We start from the raw sequence: 17168 nt of genomic DNA, 5'->3' as shown, positions 1-17168 counted from the left end.
CTCTCCACCCGCAAAAGCACATCCCTTCCCACAACTTCTCACTCCCAAAGGTCACCTCTCCATGCCACGTTCTTGTTTAATTCTGTGGTTCAGGTTGTGCAGATTGTTGTGTTAATCCTCAATCAGTTTTCTAGGTGTGTAGGATGGTTTAGTGTTGGTCTGGCTGTATTTCATGGACGTGAGACACACAAAAATCTTCTATGTTTTTCCGCCAATCTGTCTTGCCCCATTGACTGCCTAATCTTCAACTGAGCATTTGAGGATATTATGCCACTCCCTTCTTTCCTCCAGGTTTCTGTGGACACTTCTGCCATACTCTTTTTTTATCTTCCTGTATTCGTTAGCAAACTCTTCTGTCTTCGTGCTTCTAGTTTTTTTAATCTGTGTATTTTGTGAATTTTACCAAGTTATGTCTCAGAGTTGGCCTGCTTTTTTGTTTTTTAATTTTAATGGGAGTTCTCTGTTACTCATAGATGTGGACGTCTGTTTCCTTCACCATTTAGTGGAAATTTTCCACTCTAATGCACTCAGATAAAACTTCCCCCCTTTTTTCTCTCTCTCTTCTTCTTCTGGTACTCCTTTGTAAAGAATTTTATTACACTCTATGGAGTTGCTGAATTCCCTAAGTATACATTTGTGAGGCAATATTTTAATTTTCCTCTTCTTTCCTGGTTCATTTCTCACAAAATTTTATCTTCTATGTCACTCATTCATCTGCTTCTTTCTGCCTTGAGTTCATTATATCCAATCAGTTTCACATCTCGGTTACAGGATTTAAAAAATTTCAGCCTGACTGGGTTATAGGTCTTTTCCATCTGCAGTCAGGGTGTCCTCATGTCTTCTAGGCTTTCTCAAGCACAGCTAGTATCCTTATGATAGTTTTTAAAAGTTCAGCTTCCTTATGATAGGTTTTAAATTCTATTTGAGGCAATTATTTATATGTGTTTTAATTGTATCCCTGGCAATGTACTTTTATTGTTTTTTCTTTTAGAATGAATTCCTCCATCATGGTGTATGTCTATGTCTCCGCTTTCTTAAGTGTTTTAGGAAAATCCTGTTATGTTTTCTGCTTCTAGAGTAGTGACTTTTTTGAGAAATGTTTACATACTGTTGAGGACCTGACATTCTGGAAGCATTTCTTGCATGTGCTGTGTGCACTGTGCTGTCATGTATTGGCTGCTCTGTCCCTCAGGTCAGTCCTCTGCAGAGTTCTCCTTGCCTCCAGGGGAGAGTTTTTCAACTTTGTCCATGGTGTTGTGAGTTTTAACTGGTGAGTTTGGTCTGCTTTTTAAAAGAGGCTAATTCCTATTTCCCTATATTTGAAGCCATGCCTCACTATATTATCAGTAGACTTGGTATCTGTGGGGGTATATGGTGGTCTTTGGAGGGAGGGGCGTGATGCTGGTCTGGGTTCCAGGCACTCTTTTCCTATTAAGGAAGCTTCTGAGGGAGGCAAGGGGGGTGGATCTTGGTGTCAGTGGCTCAGCATTTATTGGGGGGTGCTGTGCTGCTCACTGATTTTGTCCATGCTGATTGGTGGGAGGAAATATTGGCATCAGCTCCCCCTCTAGTCCCTGCAGTTGGAGTTCCCCACCGCCCCTGTTCAGGAAGCCCTCACACAGAGAGAACAATCTGTACTCATGGGTCCCAGGCTTCCTTCAGAGCCCTGCCTTCACCCTGTCTGTGTCCAAGCCATTGGCCCACCTGGCAGCTCAGGGCTCTTATGTTTTATCTCAGGAGCTCTAGCTGTGTTTGAATGCAACAAATTTTATGAACTCAATGTGACAGGGACCCACTGATCTTCTGGGAGAGTGTCTCTCTGTGCTGTGGCTGGAGCTGGTTATCCCAGAAGGTCAGTTGCATGAAAACTAGGGGCTTGGAGTTCATGGTGAAGAACAACAAGAGGACAGCGTACAGTTAGCTGCTCTCAGAAGAGGCTCCTATGGTTGACCAGGGTAGTGCAATGGTGCCTGTCAGCTCTCCTGCCCAAAGAGAGGCAAGGCCCTGTCTCCCAAATGAACTCCAAGAAGATAACTGTCTCACCAATATGACACAGGGGATCCTAAAACCGCAGCATTCCCTATGGGCCTCGGGCCTCCTTCTCCACAGCAGCACTGATATGCCCACCAGGCTCCATCCCAGTGATATCATGGACTTCTAAATCTTCAGTCTTTGAACTCGACTTTTACAGCAGGTTGACTTGTGATGATTAGCTGTATGTGTTATCTTGACTGCGTCATGGGTGCCCAGATTCACAACTGTTTCTGTGTATGTCTGTGATGAGTTTCCAGAAGAGATTGGTATTTCCATCCATGGTTTCTTTCTGCCTGGGCATCACCCATTCCATTATAGTTCTGAGTAGAATCTGATGCAGAGGGAGGAAGAATTCCCTCATTTTTGCTTCCCATGTGCTTGTTTGAAGTGGAATATTGGTCTCCTCCTGCCCTTGTTCTGAGAGTTATATCATCAGGTCTCCAAGTTCTGACACTAGACACTAGTTCAGAATCAGACGAGAATTACACCACAGGTTTTCCAGGCTCCCCAACTTGTGACAGTAGATCATGGGACTTCTCAACATATTTTGTCATGGAAACCAATGTGCTTTGGGTTCTGTTGCTCAAGGGAATCCTGACTAATACATGGAGATGATTTATCTCTTGTTTAGAGGAATTGAATAAAGCTGTAGCTCATTTAAAGTCCTAAGTAGCAAAGTGCCATGAAGGAAGTGTCACGTTGTTTGATTGGGACAAGGGCTGGGTGAAGATAATGGGGACCTGTGGTATCCTGTGGTCCTGGCTGCACAGGAAGTGCATCTGGGACTCCTGTAAAGGTTCAGCTGTTGTGCCTCTGGAAATCTGCAATTCACTCATGTTGAGGGACAGGAGTAAGCAATGCAAACAACTTTTTCTTTTGTGCATGTTAGGGTAGTTTTCCTAAGACAACAATGATCTAATTCACACAGTTAATAGGTAAACACAGAATCCTGTGTCCAGAGAGGCTCCCTGGAGAAACTGCTGTGTGGAGAGGAAGCCCCAGACCCTGACAGGAAACCTGCCTGTAACCTCCATCTGCACCTGCACCTGGGAACACAAAGCAGATTTGTGCATAGTGTGCGCCCCCTGGTGGTGCTGATCCCCTCCTGCAGGGAGGTTTGTGTCTAGGCTCCCAGTGAGGTTGCCTCACCTTGTCTCTCGCACAGTAATATTTGGCCGTGTCCTCGGCCCTCAGGTTGTTCATCTGCAGATACAGCGCGTTCTTGGCGTTGTCTCTGGAGATGGTGAATCGGCCCTTCACAGAGTCTGTGTAGCTTGTGCTACCTCCACTACCACTAATTTCTGCGACCCACTGCAGCCCCTTCCCTGGAGCCTGGTGGACCCAGTTCCTGCTGGAACTACTGAAGGTGAATCCAGAGGCTACACAGGTGAGTCTCAAGGACCTCCCAGGCTTCACCACGTCCTCTAGACTCCACCAGCTAGCTGCACGCCACACTGGACACCTGCAGACACAAGACATCTTGGTCAGGAAACTGTCACACATCTACTGGTTCTAATTCATATCCACTCATATACTCATTGTCTCCTGTTCACCACGAATTACCTTTTAAATGAGCAACCAGGAAAACCCAGCCAAGCACAAACTCCATGGTGAGGTTTCTGTGTTCTGTGCTGATCACAGGATGGGAACACCTGGGACTCCTGGGGTTGGGGCTCCTCTCCAGCGGCAGTGTAGGGGCTGGGTTGGTTTTATCAGCACAGACAAGGCCACATTTGCATGTGCTCTGACATATATATCAAACTCCAGACTTAATTTGATTCTTTAAATTTGAACGACAGGGTTAGTGATGCACTTCTACATTAGTTTTTGTGGATGGTGCTGTGACAATATGAATAATCCTAATCGGTGAGCATAGTTATATTTGCAGACGTGTGTGCATTTTTCCAGGTCTTTCATCAACAAAGGTCATTTTTACTCTACAAGTTTTTACATATTTTTTTTAAGTTTAACCCAAAATACTTTATTCTGTGTCATTTTCACTTGTATAATTTTGTTATTTGTTTTGGATATATTTCCATGCTGGTGTGAAAAATAACAGGTTTTTGTTGTTGTTGTTGTTGTTGTTCATTTTGTAATCTGCAATCTCCCTCATTGTTAAAAGTAGTTCTAATATTTTTTTGTTGTATCTCTAGGGTTTTCTTATGTTTAAGGTCATGTCATCTGCAAACATAATTTTTCTCCCTTCCTACTGATTTAAATGTCTTTTATTTTTTTTATTCCCTATTTTTCCTGGTTACATGTTCCAGTTGTAGGAGAAGAAAGCTTTTCCCTTCTTTTCTTCTGGGATTTAGCCAGTGTAAGGATTCAATTGACATAAGACATATCTACAGGAGAGAATAAATTTCATTTTGTAAGTGCATGGCCTTCCTAATGATATGACACCCAGATAAAGGACAAAGCAGGTGGCACTTGTGATTTTCAGACAACAAAACATTGGATTTGGCAAGAGTTAAGTTTGGGGTATTATGTTAGTCACCAAGCAACTAGGTTTGTTTGCACAGCCTTCTTGTCCCTGTGTTCCTTTTCTGGTGCTAAGGATGATTCTTCCTCCTGGTACATGGAAGTGAGATTTATATCCTTCTGTCAAGAGACAATGGAGAGTCTGAGTGTCCTTGGACTATTTCTCACGTGACTTTCATCCAAATAAGCAGTGTGACAAGATGACATAGTTTGAGGTGGCATATGTATTCTTCACGTCATCATGGGGAATACTTATGTTAGGGGTGACCATCATTGCCTGGCTCCTGATTTGACAGGAAAGCCTTCAGCATTTTACCGTTCAATATGCTGTCAGGTGTGGGCTTTTCATAGTGGCCATGATCATGTGGAGGTCATTTCCTTCAGTTCCTTTTTAATTGGGTTCTTTTTAAATGATGAACATGTGTTGAATTTTGTCTAATGTTTTTTTGAATCAATTAATGGTGGCTTTGATTCAATCGTACCCTCTTTTAATGGAAGACATCACATTTATTCATTTGTGTATGTTGAAATATGCTTGCATTCCTGGAGTGAATCACACTGGATTATGTTGTATGATCCTCTAAATGTTCTATTGAATTCAGTAAGCTCAGATTTTGTGAAGGAATTTTGCATGTATGTTCTTTTGAGATAGTGACCTGTAGTTTCCCTTCTTGTGGTGTCTTTCTTTGGTTTGGTGTGAGAGCAATGCTCTCCTCACAAAATGCACTTGGGAGTGCTGTTTTTTTATCAATGTTTTGTAATAGTTTGAGAAATATTGGCATTAATTCCTCTTTAAATACTTAGTAGAAGTTTTAATAAAGCCATGGACTCCTATGCAGATTTTTTGGAGGGTGAGGTTTTAGATAGAGAAATCTTATTAATTTTTCTTTTGTTCATTTTGTATTTTTCCATGAAACAGTCTTGGTGGACTACATTATGGCATAAAATGTGTAATTTTTTTCTTGGTGATCTAATTGTTGGCCTATAAATATCTAAGTTTTTCTTTAATGATCCTTTTCATGACTTTACTTCAGTTATGTCTCCTTTTTCAATTCTGATTGCATTTGTTTGAGTCTTCCCTATTTACCTAGGCTACCTATTTTTTTTTCAAATTTTACTTACTTTTCCAAATACAATTTTTTATGTAACTGATTTGTTTTCTGTATTTGTGATAGTCTCTATTTTCCTTCTGCTTTACCTTTTTATGTTATTTTTATGTTTATCTTTTTATGTCAATAAAAATGCCAGTGAGTTTTTTTAGGGAATCTGAAAAATATACTAATTCATATGGAACCACACAACACATGGAAGCAAGGAAATAATCATGAAGCGGAGAGAACTTGGAGACATCACACTTCTCTATTTCTAAAATATTGCAGAGGTACATTAACCACAACAGTGTGCTGCTGGCATCAAATGAGACATATAGATCAGTGGAGCAGATTACGGAGCCCAGAAGTAGAAGTTTGAAGATGCAGTCAGCAAATCCTCCATGAGATTTCCAAAAATGTGCAGTGGGGGTAGGATAGTGTCTCCTAAACATGGTGTTGATTCGGGGCACCTGTGTGGCTCGGTATGTTAAGCATCCAACTTCGGCTCAGGTCATGATCTCATGGTTTGTGGGTTCGAGCCTCACATCAGGCTCCTGCTGACAGCTCAGAGCCTGGATTCTGTACCTCTGTCTCTCTCTGTTTCTCTCTACACATGATGTGTCTCTCTCCCTCAAAAACAAAGTAAAAATTTAAAAATAGTATTGATATATACATGCAAAATAATAACATTTGGCCATCATCTTGTTTCATACATACACGTCGACACAAAAAAATCTCAAAATGAATGAAGGATTAAGAATAACACTTAAACCTAAATGCCTTCAAAGTAAACACAAAAGATAAACGTCATGACATTCACTTGAGAATGATTGATTTGATATAAAAGCAAAATCACAGAGAACAAAGCATACAAGGGGTCTACATCATTCTAGAAAAGGGGCAAGTAAATATTTGCAGAGGTAGAAGGCAGTCTATGGGAGGGTAGACATTACAGTAAAAAATACTGAGAAGGGGTTAATATCCAAAATGCAGGAGGGACAATAAGGTGTCCTCATTTCCCTGGCATCAGACCACACCTCAAGCTTTCCCCTTTCCCTAATGGAGACCCATCTCCATTCAAAGTGCTCCTCAGAGGATGAGTCTTAAAGATGTGCCCACTAGTGTCTGGGCCTCACATGCACAAGAGGATGGATTGCCCCCAGTGCAGAGCCTGTGCTCAGGGGGCCTGAGAAAGGAACTTCCCCAACCCATCAGTAGCCAGATGCCCTGTCTTGCTGCAGAGGGAGGACCTGACCCTGTGATAGACTCTGTTACCGCAGGATGTTCTTGCTTTACCTCCTCACTGTGTAACACCCAGATCTTGTGAGTAAAGAAATAACAGAATTTGATTCAGAAGGCAAAGCTACTGATTTGTACAATGTAGGAACCATAAAGTCTTTTGTTATCTATTACTCACCCCACCCCCCACTTTTGTCCCTAACCAGGCTGCCACTCATGCCTCAATTCCTGGTGATGAAGATGCATTACTGGGATGAACCTCTGCTCAACTTTCTTGTCAATGCCATTGCACTCTGATTAACAAGTTCTCTTTTCATGTATGCTTGGGGAAGGCAACTAAGTTGGGCTCAATATTACTCCAAGTTGTAGAAGGCAACTTACATTCTGTGCCTTCACCCAAGGCTGCACTCTTGTTTAGTATGTCCGTGACTTGTCACTCTAGTATGGAAGTAGTCAGAGAGCCCTTGCAGACTCCCCCACCCTCCTAAAGCACCAGCTGGACAGGACCATACACCCTCCTGTCTTCTTAATGTCCATGGTTGCAAACAGCTGCTGCCAATGAGGACTATGTCATAGTGCTTCAAAACTCCCCACAAAGTGTCTTGTCAGTTTTTCGCATCCCTCTCACCGGTACAAAAATGCAGCTGCATAAACTTCTAAGGAAACCTGGCTACTGCTTCCCAAGCACCCCTAACTTCACTGCCCTTGCTATGTCTCTATGAGCCCCTAACCCCTACCTGATGCTGCCACAGATTCCTTTTCATGACTCTCAGAGGCATTAACCTACTTTAAAGCATTAATATTAGCTCTGTGCACACCCCAAACTCTCATCTATCTGAATATCAATAACATGTTTCACCTCTCATTCCATGGAGATGCAGTGGCTGCAGGTATCCTGTGACAACCTGTGCCTCTTGGATATGTCCTATAACTTTCTTCCCATGAAAATTAGAACTTGGGCCATCAGGCACCACTGCATGCTTGCACCCCCACAGCTGCTGTCTGGATACATTAGGATCCCCATTCACCTCTGTGTTCCTCTCTGACAAGTTTGTAATTCCCAGGACAACCACTTACCTACCAGCAAGCCATTGACTAACCCCTCCATCATCTTGTGTCATGTTAACAGTTTAAGTCTGGCCATCCCACTCCCCTCCCTAAAAAGGGAGACCCGGATCACCTGGGTGGCTCAGTAGGTGTGCCTCCTACTTCAGCTCAGGTCATGATTTTGAGGTTTTTGAGTTTGAGCCCTGCATCTGTCTCTTTGCTGTCAGCTCAGAGCCTGGAGCCTGCTTCAGATTCTGTGTCCCCCTCTCTCTCTGCTCCTCCCAACTCACACTCTTTCTCTCAAAAATAAATAAACGTTAAAAAATTTTAAAAGGGGAAACCCTACTTCATTCCACACGATTGCCCTCAGCTACAGGAATGATTTCTGGGACATCTGGTGGTCAACCCTGACTTCTGTTTAAAAAAAAAAATTCTTTAACATTTATTGCTTATTGAGAGACAGAGAGACACAGAGAATGAGCAGGGGAGGGGTCGAGAGAGGGGGAGACATAGAATCTGAAGTAGGCTCCAGGCTCTGAGCTGTCAGTACAGAGCCCGACACGGGGCTCGAACTCACGGACCACAAGATTATGACCTGAGCCAAAGTCGGACGCTTAACTGACTGAGCCAGCCAGGTGCCCCACCCTGACTTCTATTTTGTGATGGCTTCTGTATGTGGGGAAACATAGGAACCACTCAGGCCAGTGTCCCTACTAAAAGTCCTTGAGGCATCCTCTATGCCTGCTGTAAAATCAGTCTAAGCCACTGCACTCCCAGGTTTTCCCAAGCTTGCACATCTGCAAAGGGAAAGGCCGCCACTATTCACAGCCATTCCAGACATGTCCTGGAGTCTTCAGGGCTGTTGACACCCTCTGCAAATCCCACAGGTCCTAACCGCCATGAGTACCAGAGGACATTTTTCCAGCAGACATATAATTGCTGCCCTATTATATGCGACTGATCTTTCTGCTAAAATTGCTAACAGTCACTCTCCAGCCCAAACCGTGAGGAGACTGCCACCGTCTCTCCAGCAACTGACAGAGCTCACAAGGCTGTCAAATACACAGCCAAGATCAGAGCCCCTGTCCTTTCCCCCACTTTAGAAGTCTGCCTTTATCCCTGACTTGGACTATTGTTATCATGTAAGTTCCTCACAATGTGAAAAAGACAGGTGGACAGATAATGATTATATGGGGTGTATATTGGGGTTGAGAGGGTCTCTTGAGGCCCCTTTCTTCTCTCATTTGTTCTTGCACCAACCACATCAGATGGGATAATTAAGAAACTGAGAGACAGTGGGTTCTTCCCAGGCATCCACTAAACCTCTGAGTAAATTATTTCCCAGGGCAGTAGTAAATCTCTCCAAGTTTTGTATAATATCAGCAGGCCCCAGGGAGTCCCTCTAGCCCCTCCCTGCCCATAGGGGCTCTCCAGATGGATTTGACAATTTGGCTTCCTCTTTGGTTAATGGCTGTATGTTTGGTGGATGGACTGATGCTGTCTGACTGGACATGCCAATGCCACGACTGTGGTAAAGAATGTGATGCCTGAGATGGTTCCTGGCTTTCCCATTCCATTATGGATTTAGCCAGACCAAGGAACTCACTTCAGTACATAGACAAACTATGTACTTGCAAAGACTGGGGGTGACAATTAGAATTTCATACCCCACATCATCCTCAGTCATCACAGAAGAGGACGAAGAGGATATGTGGATTAGGGGAACAGATGTGGAACATGAAAAACTAGACACAAAATTCCTTCAGGAAAAATTCACCTGGAAACTGGCCTGGAACATCCAGAATCATTGTCCTTGGCCCTTAATGAGATTTGGAATGCTCCAAATAGCAGGCAGGGACTGAACCCCTTTGCATTAGTATTTTAGAAAGGAATGCTTAACCCTTTCATTACTGATTGAGTGAACTTTGTGATAACTTATATGACACAGTTGATGCCATGCATAGCCATGTCCAAGAACTAACTGGTACACTTGGGTCATATCATCCACAGACAATAAGAACATGGCCTCTGCCACTGACAAGCCTTGCCACCCATTCTACAGAATACTGGAAGCTCATCAGGTCTTCAGAGAGCACCCAGTGCCACCTCACTGGGAAGGACCTTATGACGAACCTCTAACCAACTACACTGCCATCAGAATTAGGGAAAGATGCCTTGGATTCATGCAAGCTGCACAAAATAGTTCCGCCAAATGCCATCGTCAAGACCCTGTATGGCCATCACTATGACGACCATAGGTAAGGATTCCCAGAGCCAATTTTCAGTCTCTGGAAGCACATGGCATCAGATAGTAGGTCATGGTTCAAGAAACTGCATTTCCACCTAGTTTCATTTTCTGGCTCTCTCCTGTCAGGAAAACAAACTTTTAAAAATGTAACCCGCCCTTTCCCCCACTATTAAAAGACTGACTACATTTCCTGCTTTCCCTCTGAACCTCTATGACTGTCTGTCTTCAGACTGCATCTGCCCCATTCACCTGTGTGGTTATCTCAGCAGGTCAGACACAGACCCTTACACCAGTTTTCCAAGTCCCGTCTACAGTAAATAATCAGTCTGATTGTCAATTGTTTTGACATCAGGATAGCAAGTAAGTCCCCAAAGTAGTGTTATTTCCTGCCAATGCAAGCAGGTGAATGCACCATGTGGATGGACAAATGGAAGGGTGTGGTATCCACAACCAGCACGACAATGTCACTCTGCCTTTCCTTCCACTGCATTGATTGGGACCACAACTTTGATGGAAGCTTCAGGATGGTCCTTTGCTCAGGTGAAGTATTGGGAGAGAATATTTCCCTTTGTATGAAGACAGTCATGGTGCTAGGTTCTCTCTCTTGGTGACATAGCAAGGCAATCTGGTGCCAGATGGTCACTAGGTACTCCAGCATAACCCCCATGGCACAAACACTTTCCAGATCCCAAAATGTTTCATTGGCACTTAGACTACCTGTACATCAAGTGGCATAGGTCAGCCACTTCCAGGTAAGGCTGCCTAACAGCACAAGTCATATGAAAGTAGGCCGAAAATCTGGAGTAGCTCAGTCAGGTGACAAAACCCACCTTATAGCTGCTGAAGAACTGCAGTTCCTCCCAAACTTTCAGCAATGCATGATAATTGACCAGTGAGAGTAGATGTCAATTGCCCAGCCAGGGGGAACTCATGACAGGCTCCACATGAGCTGGTTAGGCTAACATTTTGGCACTTTTTGGGCTGTTAGGAAGTCTCAAGGCAGCAAGGTAGAGATGTACAGGTTGAGAGCAGACTGTGGCTGGGACTCCTTGGTCATTGGTGCTGAATTGGACATACTGGCTAGCTCAGTCGTGACAGAGTCCCCTCTGTGGCCCTTTAGATACTCTCAACTGCCTAGAAGGTCTTGGGAATGTGAGCCATCTTATGGACAGCTGGGCATTTATATTTCAGTAGTCAGCTGTAAAGCGCCACCTGTTAGGAGGGGGCTTTAATGCCCATCAAGTGGGTGGACTGAAAGGAGAAATGGTGTGTTTAATGTCCCCTCTTCTTCAGTAAATCTTGAATTATGGGCTGCAATTCTCAGTCCTCTATTGCACACAATATTGATGTATATATACTGTCTTAATTGGGTGTGGCAGGGTGCAATTTGCAGTCCTACAGACTCCTGATATGTAGCTCCCCCCAGGAAAGCCAGGCACTTTGTTTGCTCCCACTAGCCTTGATGGCATGTGAGGGCAACCACATCATTAACAAGACAATGCAGGGTCAAAGGGGCCACTGTTGCTAAAAGAGATTCAGTAAAGATTCTTCCAATAGTGACATCAAAGGGATGTTGAGACCCTTCTACTATCCCTCCCTTTATACCTAGTAAGCTAAAGGGCACAACACTTATATATGGAGGGGTTTTGGGAAGCACTGTACCTTGGCTTCAGAGAAATAAAGTGTTGTGTGTGTCTGTGTCTTACACAATAATTACAGAAGTGTAGAGGCAGTTGTCCCAGGAGGAAGGACATACTCCACAAACCTCCGGGTCCCTAGGCAGGGGCCTTGGCATCTCTCCACCCACTGGGATCCCAGTTCCCCACTACCAGGGCTGTCATGTCCATAAAAGTGATGGCACCCACCCAAAGTGTAGGAACAGCATTCTCTCGAAGATCCCAAAGAGTCTGATCAAAGTTTCTGTCTTGTGTTCAGGCTGCCTCAGATTAAGTCACTAGGGACCCCTCTTCTCAGAGCTGTGCATAAAGAGAAGTGTGGGAATCATCTCTAGAGCAAGAGGTCTGGGTTGAAGTTCCACGCCTTGAATGGGGCACTGCTGGGACCCTCTTGTGGGCTCCTATCTATGGAGGTGGTGATCCCATCAGCATTTGCAGCAAATAAGTCTTGGGCTTCTTGAAAATTCTCCTTTTCACATCTGACTATGGCATGCATGCTAATGCCTGCTACACTAAAGCTGGTATTTCCATGAATTGTATTGGCACAAGGCTTAAAATCAGAGTGGTCCTTCAAGAAGAACTGCTTAGATTCTGTTGTCAAGTGCCTCTCCTCCAGGTGGAAATGGACAAGGGCTCATGGGCACATGACATAAGGGAAACAAAACAAAACAAAACAAAACACCAAAACCACACCCATTGAATTGTCCCTATTCTATCTTAGAGTTGGATTGCATCACCTGGGCTTGACCTCTCCCAGTGGGCCTGTGCTGTCATGACATAAAAATCCATGTCTGGAGAATCAGAGCTTCTTTCTTCCTATCTCTGTGGGCTCTGGGGCCCTGGGGAACCTCTTCCTCAGAGCCTTCCCCTTTTTCCTTGGTGTGTGTCTCTTGCCATGTGCCTTGGGGTGATTGTCATAGCCTTTTGTTACAATGAAAAGACTGGAGGCTCCGTAGGTTGTCTCTAAGTAAACAGTCCATTGATACCCTGAGCTTTTCAGTGATTATGAATCTGGGGGACTTGGACAAATCCAGCCAGCTGTAGTATGTCAAGTGCTTCACGCAACAGCTTGGAGCCAATTATGAAGACCCACTGAAGTCCATCAATGTCCTTGTCTCCCTCCCTTTGGACAAATTATTCCAGGAAACCTTGCATTTCCGTGGTGGTGTAATGCCTGTCATCATTGCTCTCTTTCACACTGGTCCGTGGATGCTGGATGCTGCGGTGTCCCCCTCAACACCTGTCAAATAGGGAGCCATTGTCAACAGTGAGGAATACAGCCAGTCGGGGGAGGTTGCCTTGGCCATGTCTCCGCCCATGGAGACATGATGCTCCTGGTAGAGTTGCCTCTGTCACTAGGTAGGCATGGCTAAGCAAGCACAAAACCAGGGTACTGGCCGAAACACAGTGGACCCAGCACCTGGTGTCTTCTTCGACACTAATCTGGGGATATGGTCTTCGGTGTCCAGCAGTATCTCACCTGGAGATGAGTAGGAAATACACAGCTCTGGAACCCCAGGGTGGTGCCTGATTGTTGGTCTCTGCAGGGAGTCTGACCTTTTATGGCACTGATAACTTAGGGTGGGGGTTTCTGGAAACACCTGGCGTCAGCCCAAGGAACACTACAGACAACCAGCATGCTCCAGCTCCTTCCTAGAGCAGCTGAGGTGTGGGGGTGAGGAACGAGTGAGCCATTCTCAATGCTAACATTGTTGGAGGGCACCACCTAGGCCCCCAATCCCATCCTTGGGGAGAAATGTGTTGGGAACCCCAGCTGTTGTACAGAATTAAGAACATGTAGACTGTATCCTGCTGAAGGAACAGGTAATATCCACTCTCTCGGGCGATGGACAGGTGGCTCCCTAGGCATCTGACCTCTCGCTTTGGGTACATGAGATGCATGGGGCCCTCCTGACTCAAGGTGGCGTTTCCGTGCACCCCCAACAAAGGAAATGGAGACACAGGATTTATGACTTACAGGGCCCAGAAGCAAGGGGACAAAGGGCCCAGGGAAGGGCAGGTCTCCTTCCCACATTCCCAGTGATCAGGACATAGAAAACAGTGGAGCAAGTACCTGATTACTTGAGAATGGATGGGGCTGAAGTCCCTAACTTTTCACAGAATCACCTCTGTGTGGTTATTTGAGAAGGCTCTCAGAAAACCAAAGTTGGAAGCCCACGCAGATCCTTATCTAAGGTTAAACTCACTGAAAAGTAGGCAAGAGAAAGAGAGCAGGGATCCACATTCACCAGGCTCCCTCTGGATGTCAGAGTCATCCATAGGCACTTGTGCCTACCTTTCTGATTGATTTCATTGGGTGCTCCATTCAGCCTCATGGTCTCAGTCTCCCACATTTGGAAATTTGCTCTCCAGGGAGGCACAGCTTGTGCTAGGTGGAACCTAATGCCAGTCCCCTTCCCTCACAGCCCACATACACCCCAGTGTGAGACAGGAAGTGTGGGTGGGTGGTATCCCTCCATTATCCTGAACCCACGTTGGGACTGGGGGAAGACAGATTACCTGGAGAATGAGAAAATGTTCAGTGTGCAAGAGCACAATTTTGGAGAAAACTCATATTTGTCCCTATATGAGCTTGTGTCAACTTCTCTTAATTCTGGAAACATATACCTCAGTTCAAGACCCAGATGCTGACTCAGGTTCTCTGCACATAATCTCGGGCTCAGTTTGGGCTCTTGGAAGCTTGGACATATACGTAGAGGCCACAGGCATGCAGTTTTTAAGTTTTATTTCAGCGTTCTGGTCAGTGACCAATGAGAGACCTGTGTCAGAGCCGTGATGCGCCTGTGGACTCCTGTGTCTCCCGCAGACCCCCGGAAACGTGGATGTCAGCTCTGCAGCCTCATTACTGTATTTTCACACATGTGCCAGTTGGATTGTCTATAGTTGTTCAGCAGTCAGGAGGCTAATTATGGATTGTCGTCAGCAACAATCAGTCCCTTAACTTTCTCGGTGTTGATAATTTGACATTTGTGGTGAACCACAAGGAATGCAGCTATTATGGCTTAAATGGGACTAAAAACCAGTATGAGATATACCAGGGATCCCTGACTTTGCTGACTGATTGAGCTCTTCTTGGAGGGGTCCACTGATAGTGCTCCCACCAGTGCCTCATCCAGTGCATCGTGGAGGATCCCAGCCTATGTGGCAATGGCAGTTCCTCTTATTGTTGCAAATCCCTCTGTGACTGCATTTCTCTGGGATACAGTCATAATTCAGCTGAGCCATACTGCCAGTGCAGTAGGTGTTCTGACAGAACTTTCCAGGAGCACATGACATACCCGTTCTCACATGACCAATCTTGGTTCCTGTGCTACGATGCAAATCCAGCCCCAAACATCAGAACGCTGAGATCTCAGACGGATGGAATCCAACATGCTTTTGCAGCTGAGGGAGATGTGTGACATTCTTACACTGCAGCCTTCCACAAGGCAAGTCTGTGTGGGAACAGTGTTCAGTGTTGAATTCCCTGGGGTCTTCTGCAGTGTCCATGTCGGCAGCCTTTGTGATTTATGGCACAGCAGACATCTTCATCTTTCCCAGAAATTCTGCCAAAGATTTCTTGGCAGTGCATAGTGCGGTCAGTGCAGTTTCCATGATAGCAGCAGCCCTCTTCAGCACACGAGGTTCCATCTTGCATATAGAAGTCATCAGGGCACTCCACAGACACCCAACGTCAGGACTCTGGAAGATCACATATATTTTGGATTGGACTGCAGAGTGTCCCAGCATCGGAATAGGTGCAGTTTGTATAGCATCTGCCTGTATTCCATTTGCTGCCATGGGTTAAAATACAATCACTCATACAGCACGGATTGCTGTAGCACTGCTCTATGGAGCTGCAGTCACACTGCTTGCCTGTGTCAGCTAAGTAGTTTCGAAAATGATTGTGGGTCAAGCTGTTATTTCAGTGCACCATTTAGATGTTGAAGAGGCACTTGCTAATCTGCCACTGACTATGTACTGTGTATGAATGAAGGAACACTTACTGAAAGCTTCAGGTATACAAGGGAATTGGGTCCTAATGCAGTTGGACTTTTTCTGGCAAGCATATTCATCAGTATCAACCCACAAACCAATATTTTTTTGCAATCTGAGGTGTTGCTATGACAGACAAGAGTAAATAATGTCTGCCTAAATAACCCATCATGATGGGGCTTTGTGGATGGCATATACTACATACAACTGGACTGAAATTACATTCATGGGATCCATCTCAAATCGCAACTAAGGATGAATGTGGTTTAAGAATTCAAAAACACTTGGACTCATAGTATTGAAAAAAAAGGACTCTTATGCAACACATATTTGCACATGTTATCTGGATCTCTCATTATAAACTATCATGAAACCAATATAGTAACTTACATGAATCCCATGAAACAATGAGTCAATTAAGCTAACTAGCCTTATTAGGAATTGGGCACATTTTGACACGTGGTTGAACACACTGTATATTGTTTAGGGTCTGAGAGCAAAATTCCGTGATGGGATGACTACAACTTACTAGAGATCCTGAGCACTGCACTGGTATTTGCTTGAGGAATAGGGGTCCCTATCCTCCTTATATCCCAGGTTATAAGTAGGTCCCATTGCATTGGTGTCTGCCACTCTCTGAGAAACAATGTGTTCAAATGTTGGGAATCGCTGAGGCGTCGATTTCATAGGCAAGTTCATCCAACTTCATGATACCTTCAAGGCCCTGATAGCACGTGTCCATGGTGACCATGGAAAGAGGAATTTCCTCCAGGTAGCTGAGGTAGTAACAATCTGGAGGCATGGAGGGGTAGTCCATCTGCAAGTCTCCCTGATCATCCTGAGTCATCATCAGCAGATGTCTGGACCAAAAGGGTTTCTTTCACCGCATGTGGATAACGTATCTCTAGTCCCCAAAACACAGGCTACAGGACAGCCAGCCAGTCATCTGAATGCCCTTGCTGTTGTGCAGCTCCTTCTTGGGAATTACCACCTCAGAAAGATGTAGCGCCATGAGGGACGCCCTTGAGAATCCTGGACAGGAGCCAGCACTGCCCAGAGTGCAAATAGTAAGAGGTATGCCCTCAGGGTGACCTGGCCTTCTGCCAGCCTCATGCTCCTGCTCAGGGACATCTGCCAGTGAGAATGGATAAATGGAGGATCCTCAGCAAATCCAGGTCTAGGTAATCTGAGAGAACAGAGGGCTGTGCCAGGTGGCCAGCACCCTGCACCTGGGGGCCACCTGTGGGGTTAGGTAACAGTCACAGGGTGTGGCATTGGGTGACCCTGCACATCAGTTCTGGTGGGGTGGATGTGGGAGAGGCAGGTGGGCCAGTTCAAGAGTGCTCACATGGACAT

At 45.1% G+C, this 17168-nt stretch overlaps 1 protein-coding gene and 1 pseudogene across 1 annotated transcript; both read right to left on the bottom strand.

Annotated features, from left to right (window-relative positions):
- Positions 1–2699: 2699 nt before the first annotated feature.
- Positions 2700–3682, bottom strand: LOC124512391 (uncharacterized). Its single transcript, XM_047079891.1, is given in 4 exon segments — positions 2700–2933; positions 3052–3462; positions 3465–3496; positions 3598–3682. Coding segments are annotated over 4 exon segments (723 nt in total). The 5' UTR covers positions 3644–3682.
- An 11061-nt stretch (positions 3683–14743) lies between these two features.
- Positions 14744–16943, bottom strand: LOC124512390 (disintegrin and metalloproteinase domain-containing protein 24-like; annotated as a pseudogene).
- Positions 16944–17168: the final 225 nt, after the last annotated feature.

This window comes from Lynx rufus, unplaced genomic scaffold (assembly GCF_022079265.1).
Source record: "Lynx rufus isolate CCGP_SWC_20201006 ecotype Redwood Valley unplaced genomic scaffold, mLynRuf1.p SCAF_17, whole genome shotgun sequence".
Classification (NCBI taxonomy): domain Eukaryota; kingdom Metazoa; phylum Chordata; class Mammalia; order Carnivora; family Felidae; genus Lynx; species Lynx rufus.
The sequence above is the reverse complement of the archived record's forward strand: the minus strand, read 5'-3'. Positions and strand labels throughout refer to the sequence as shown.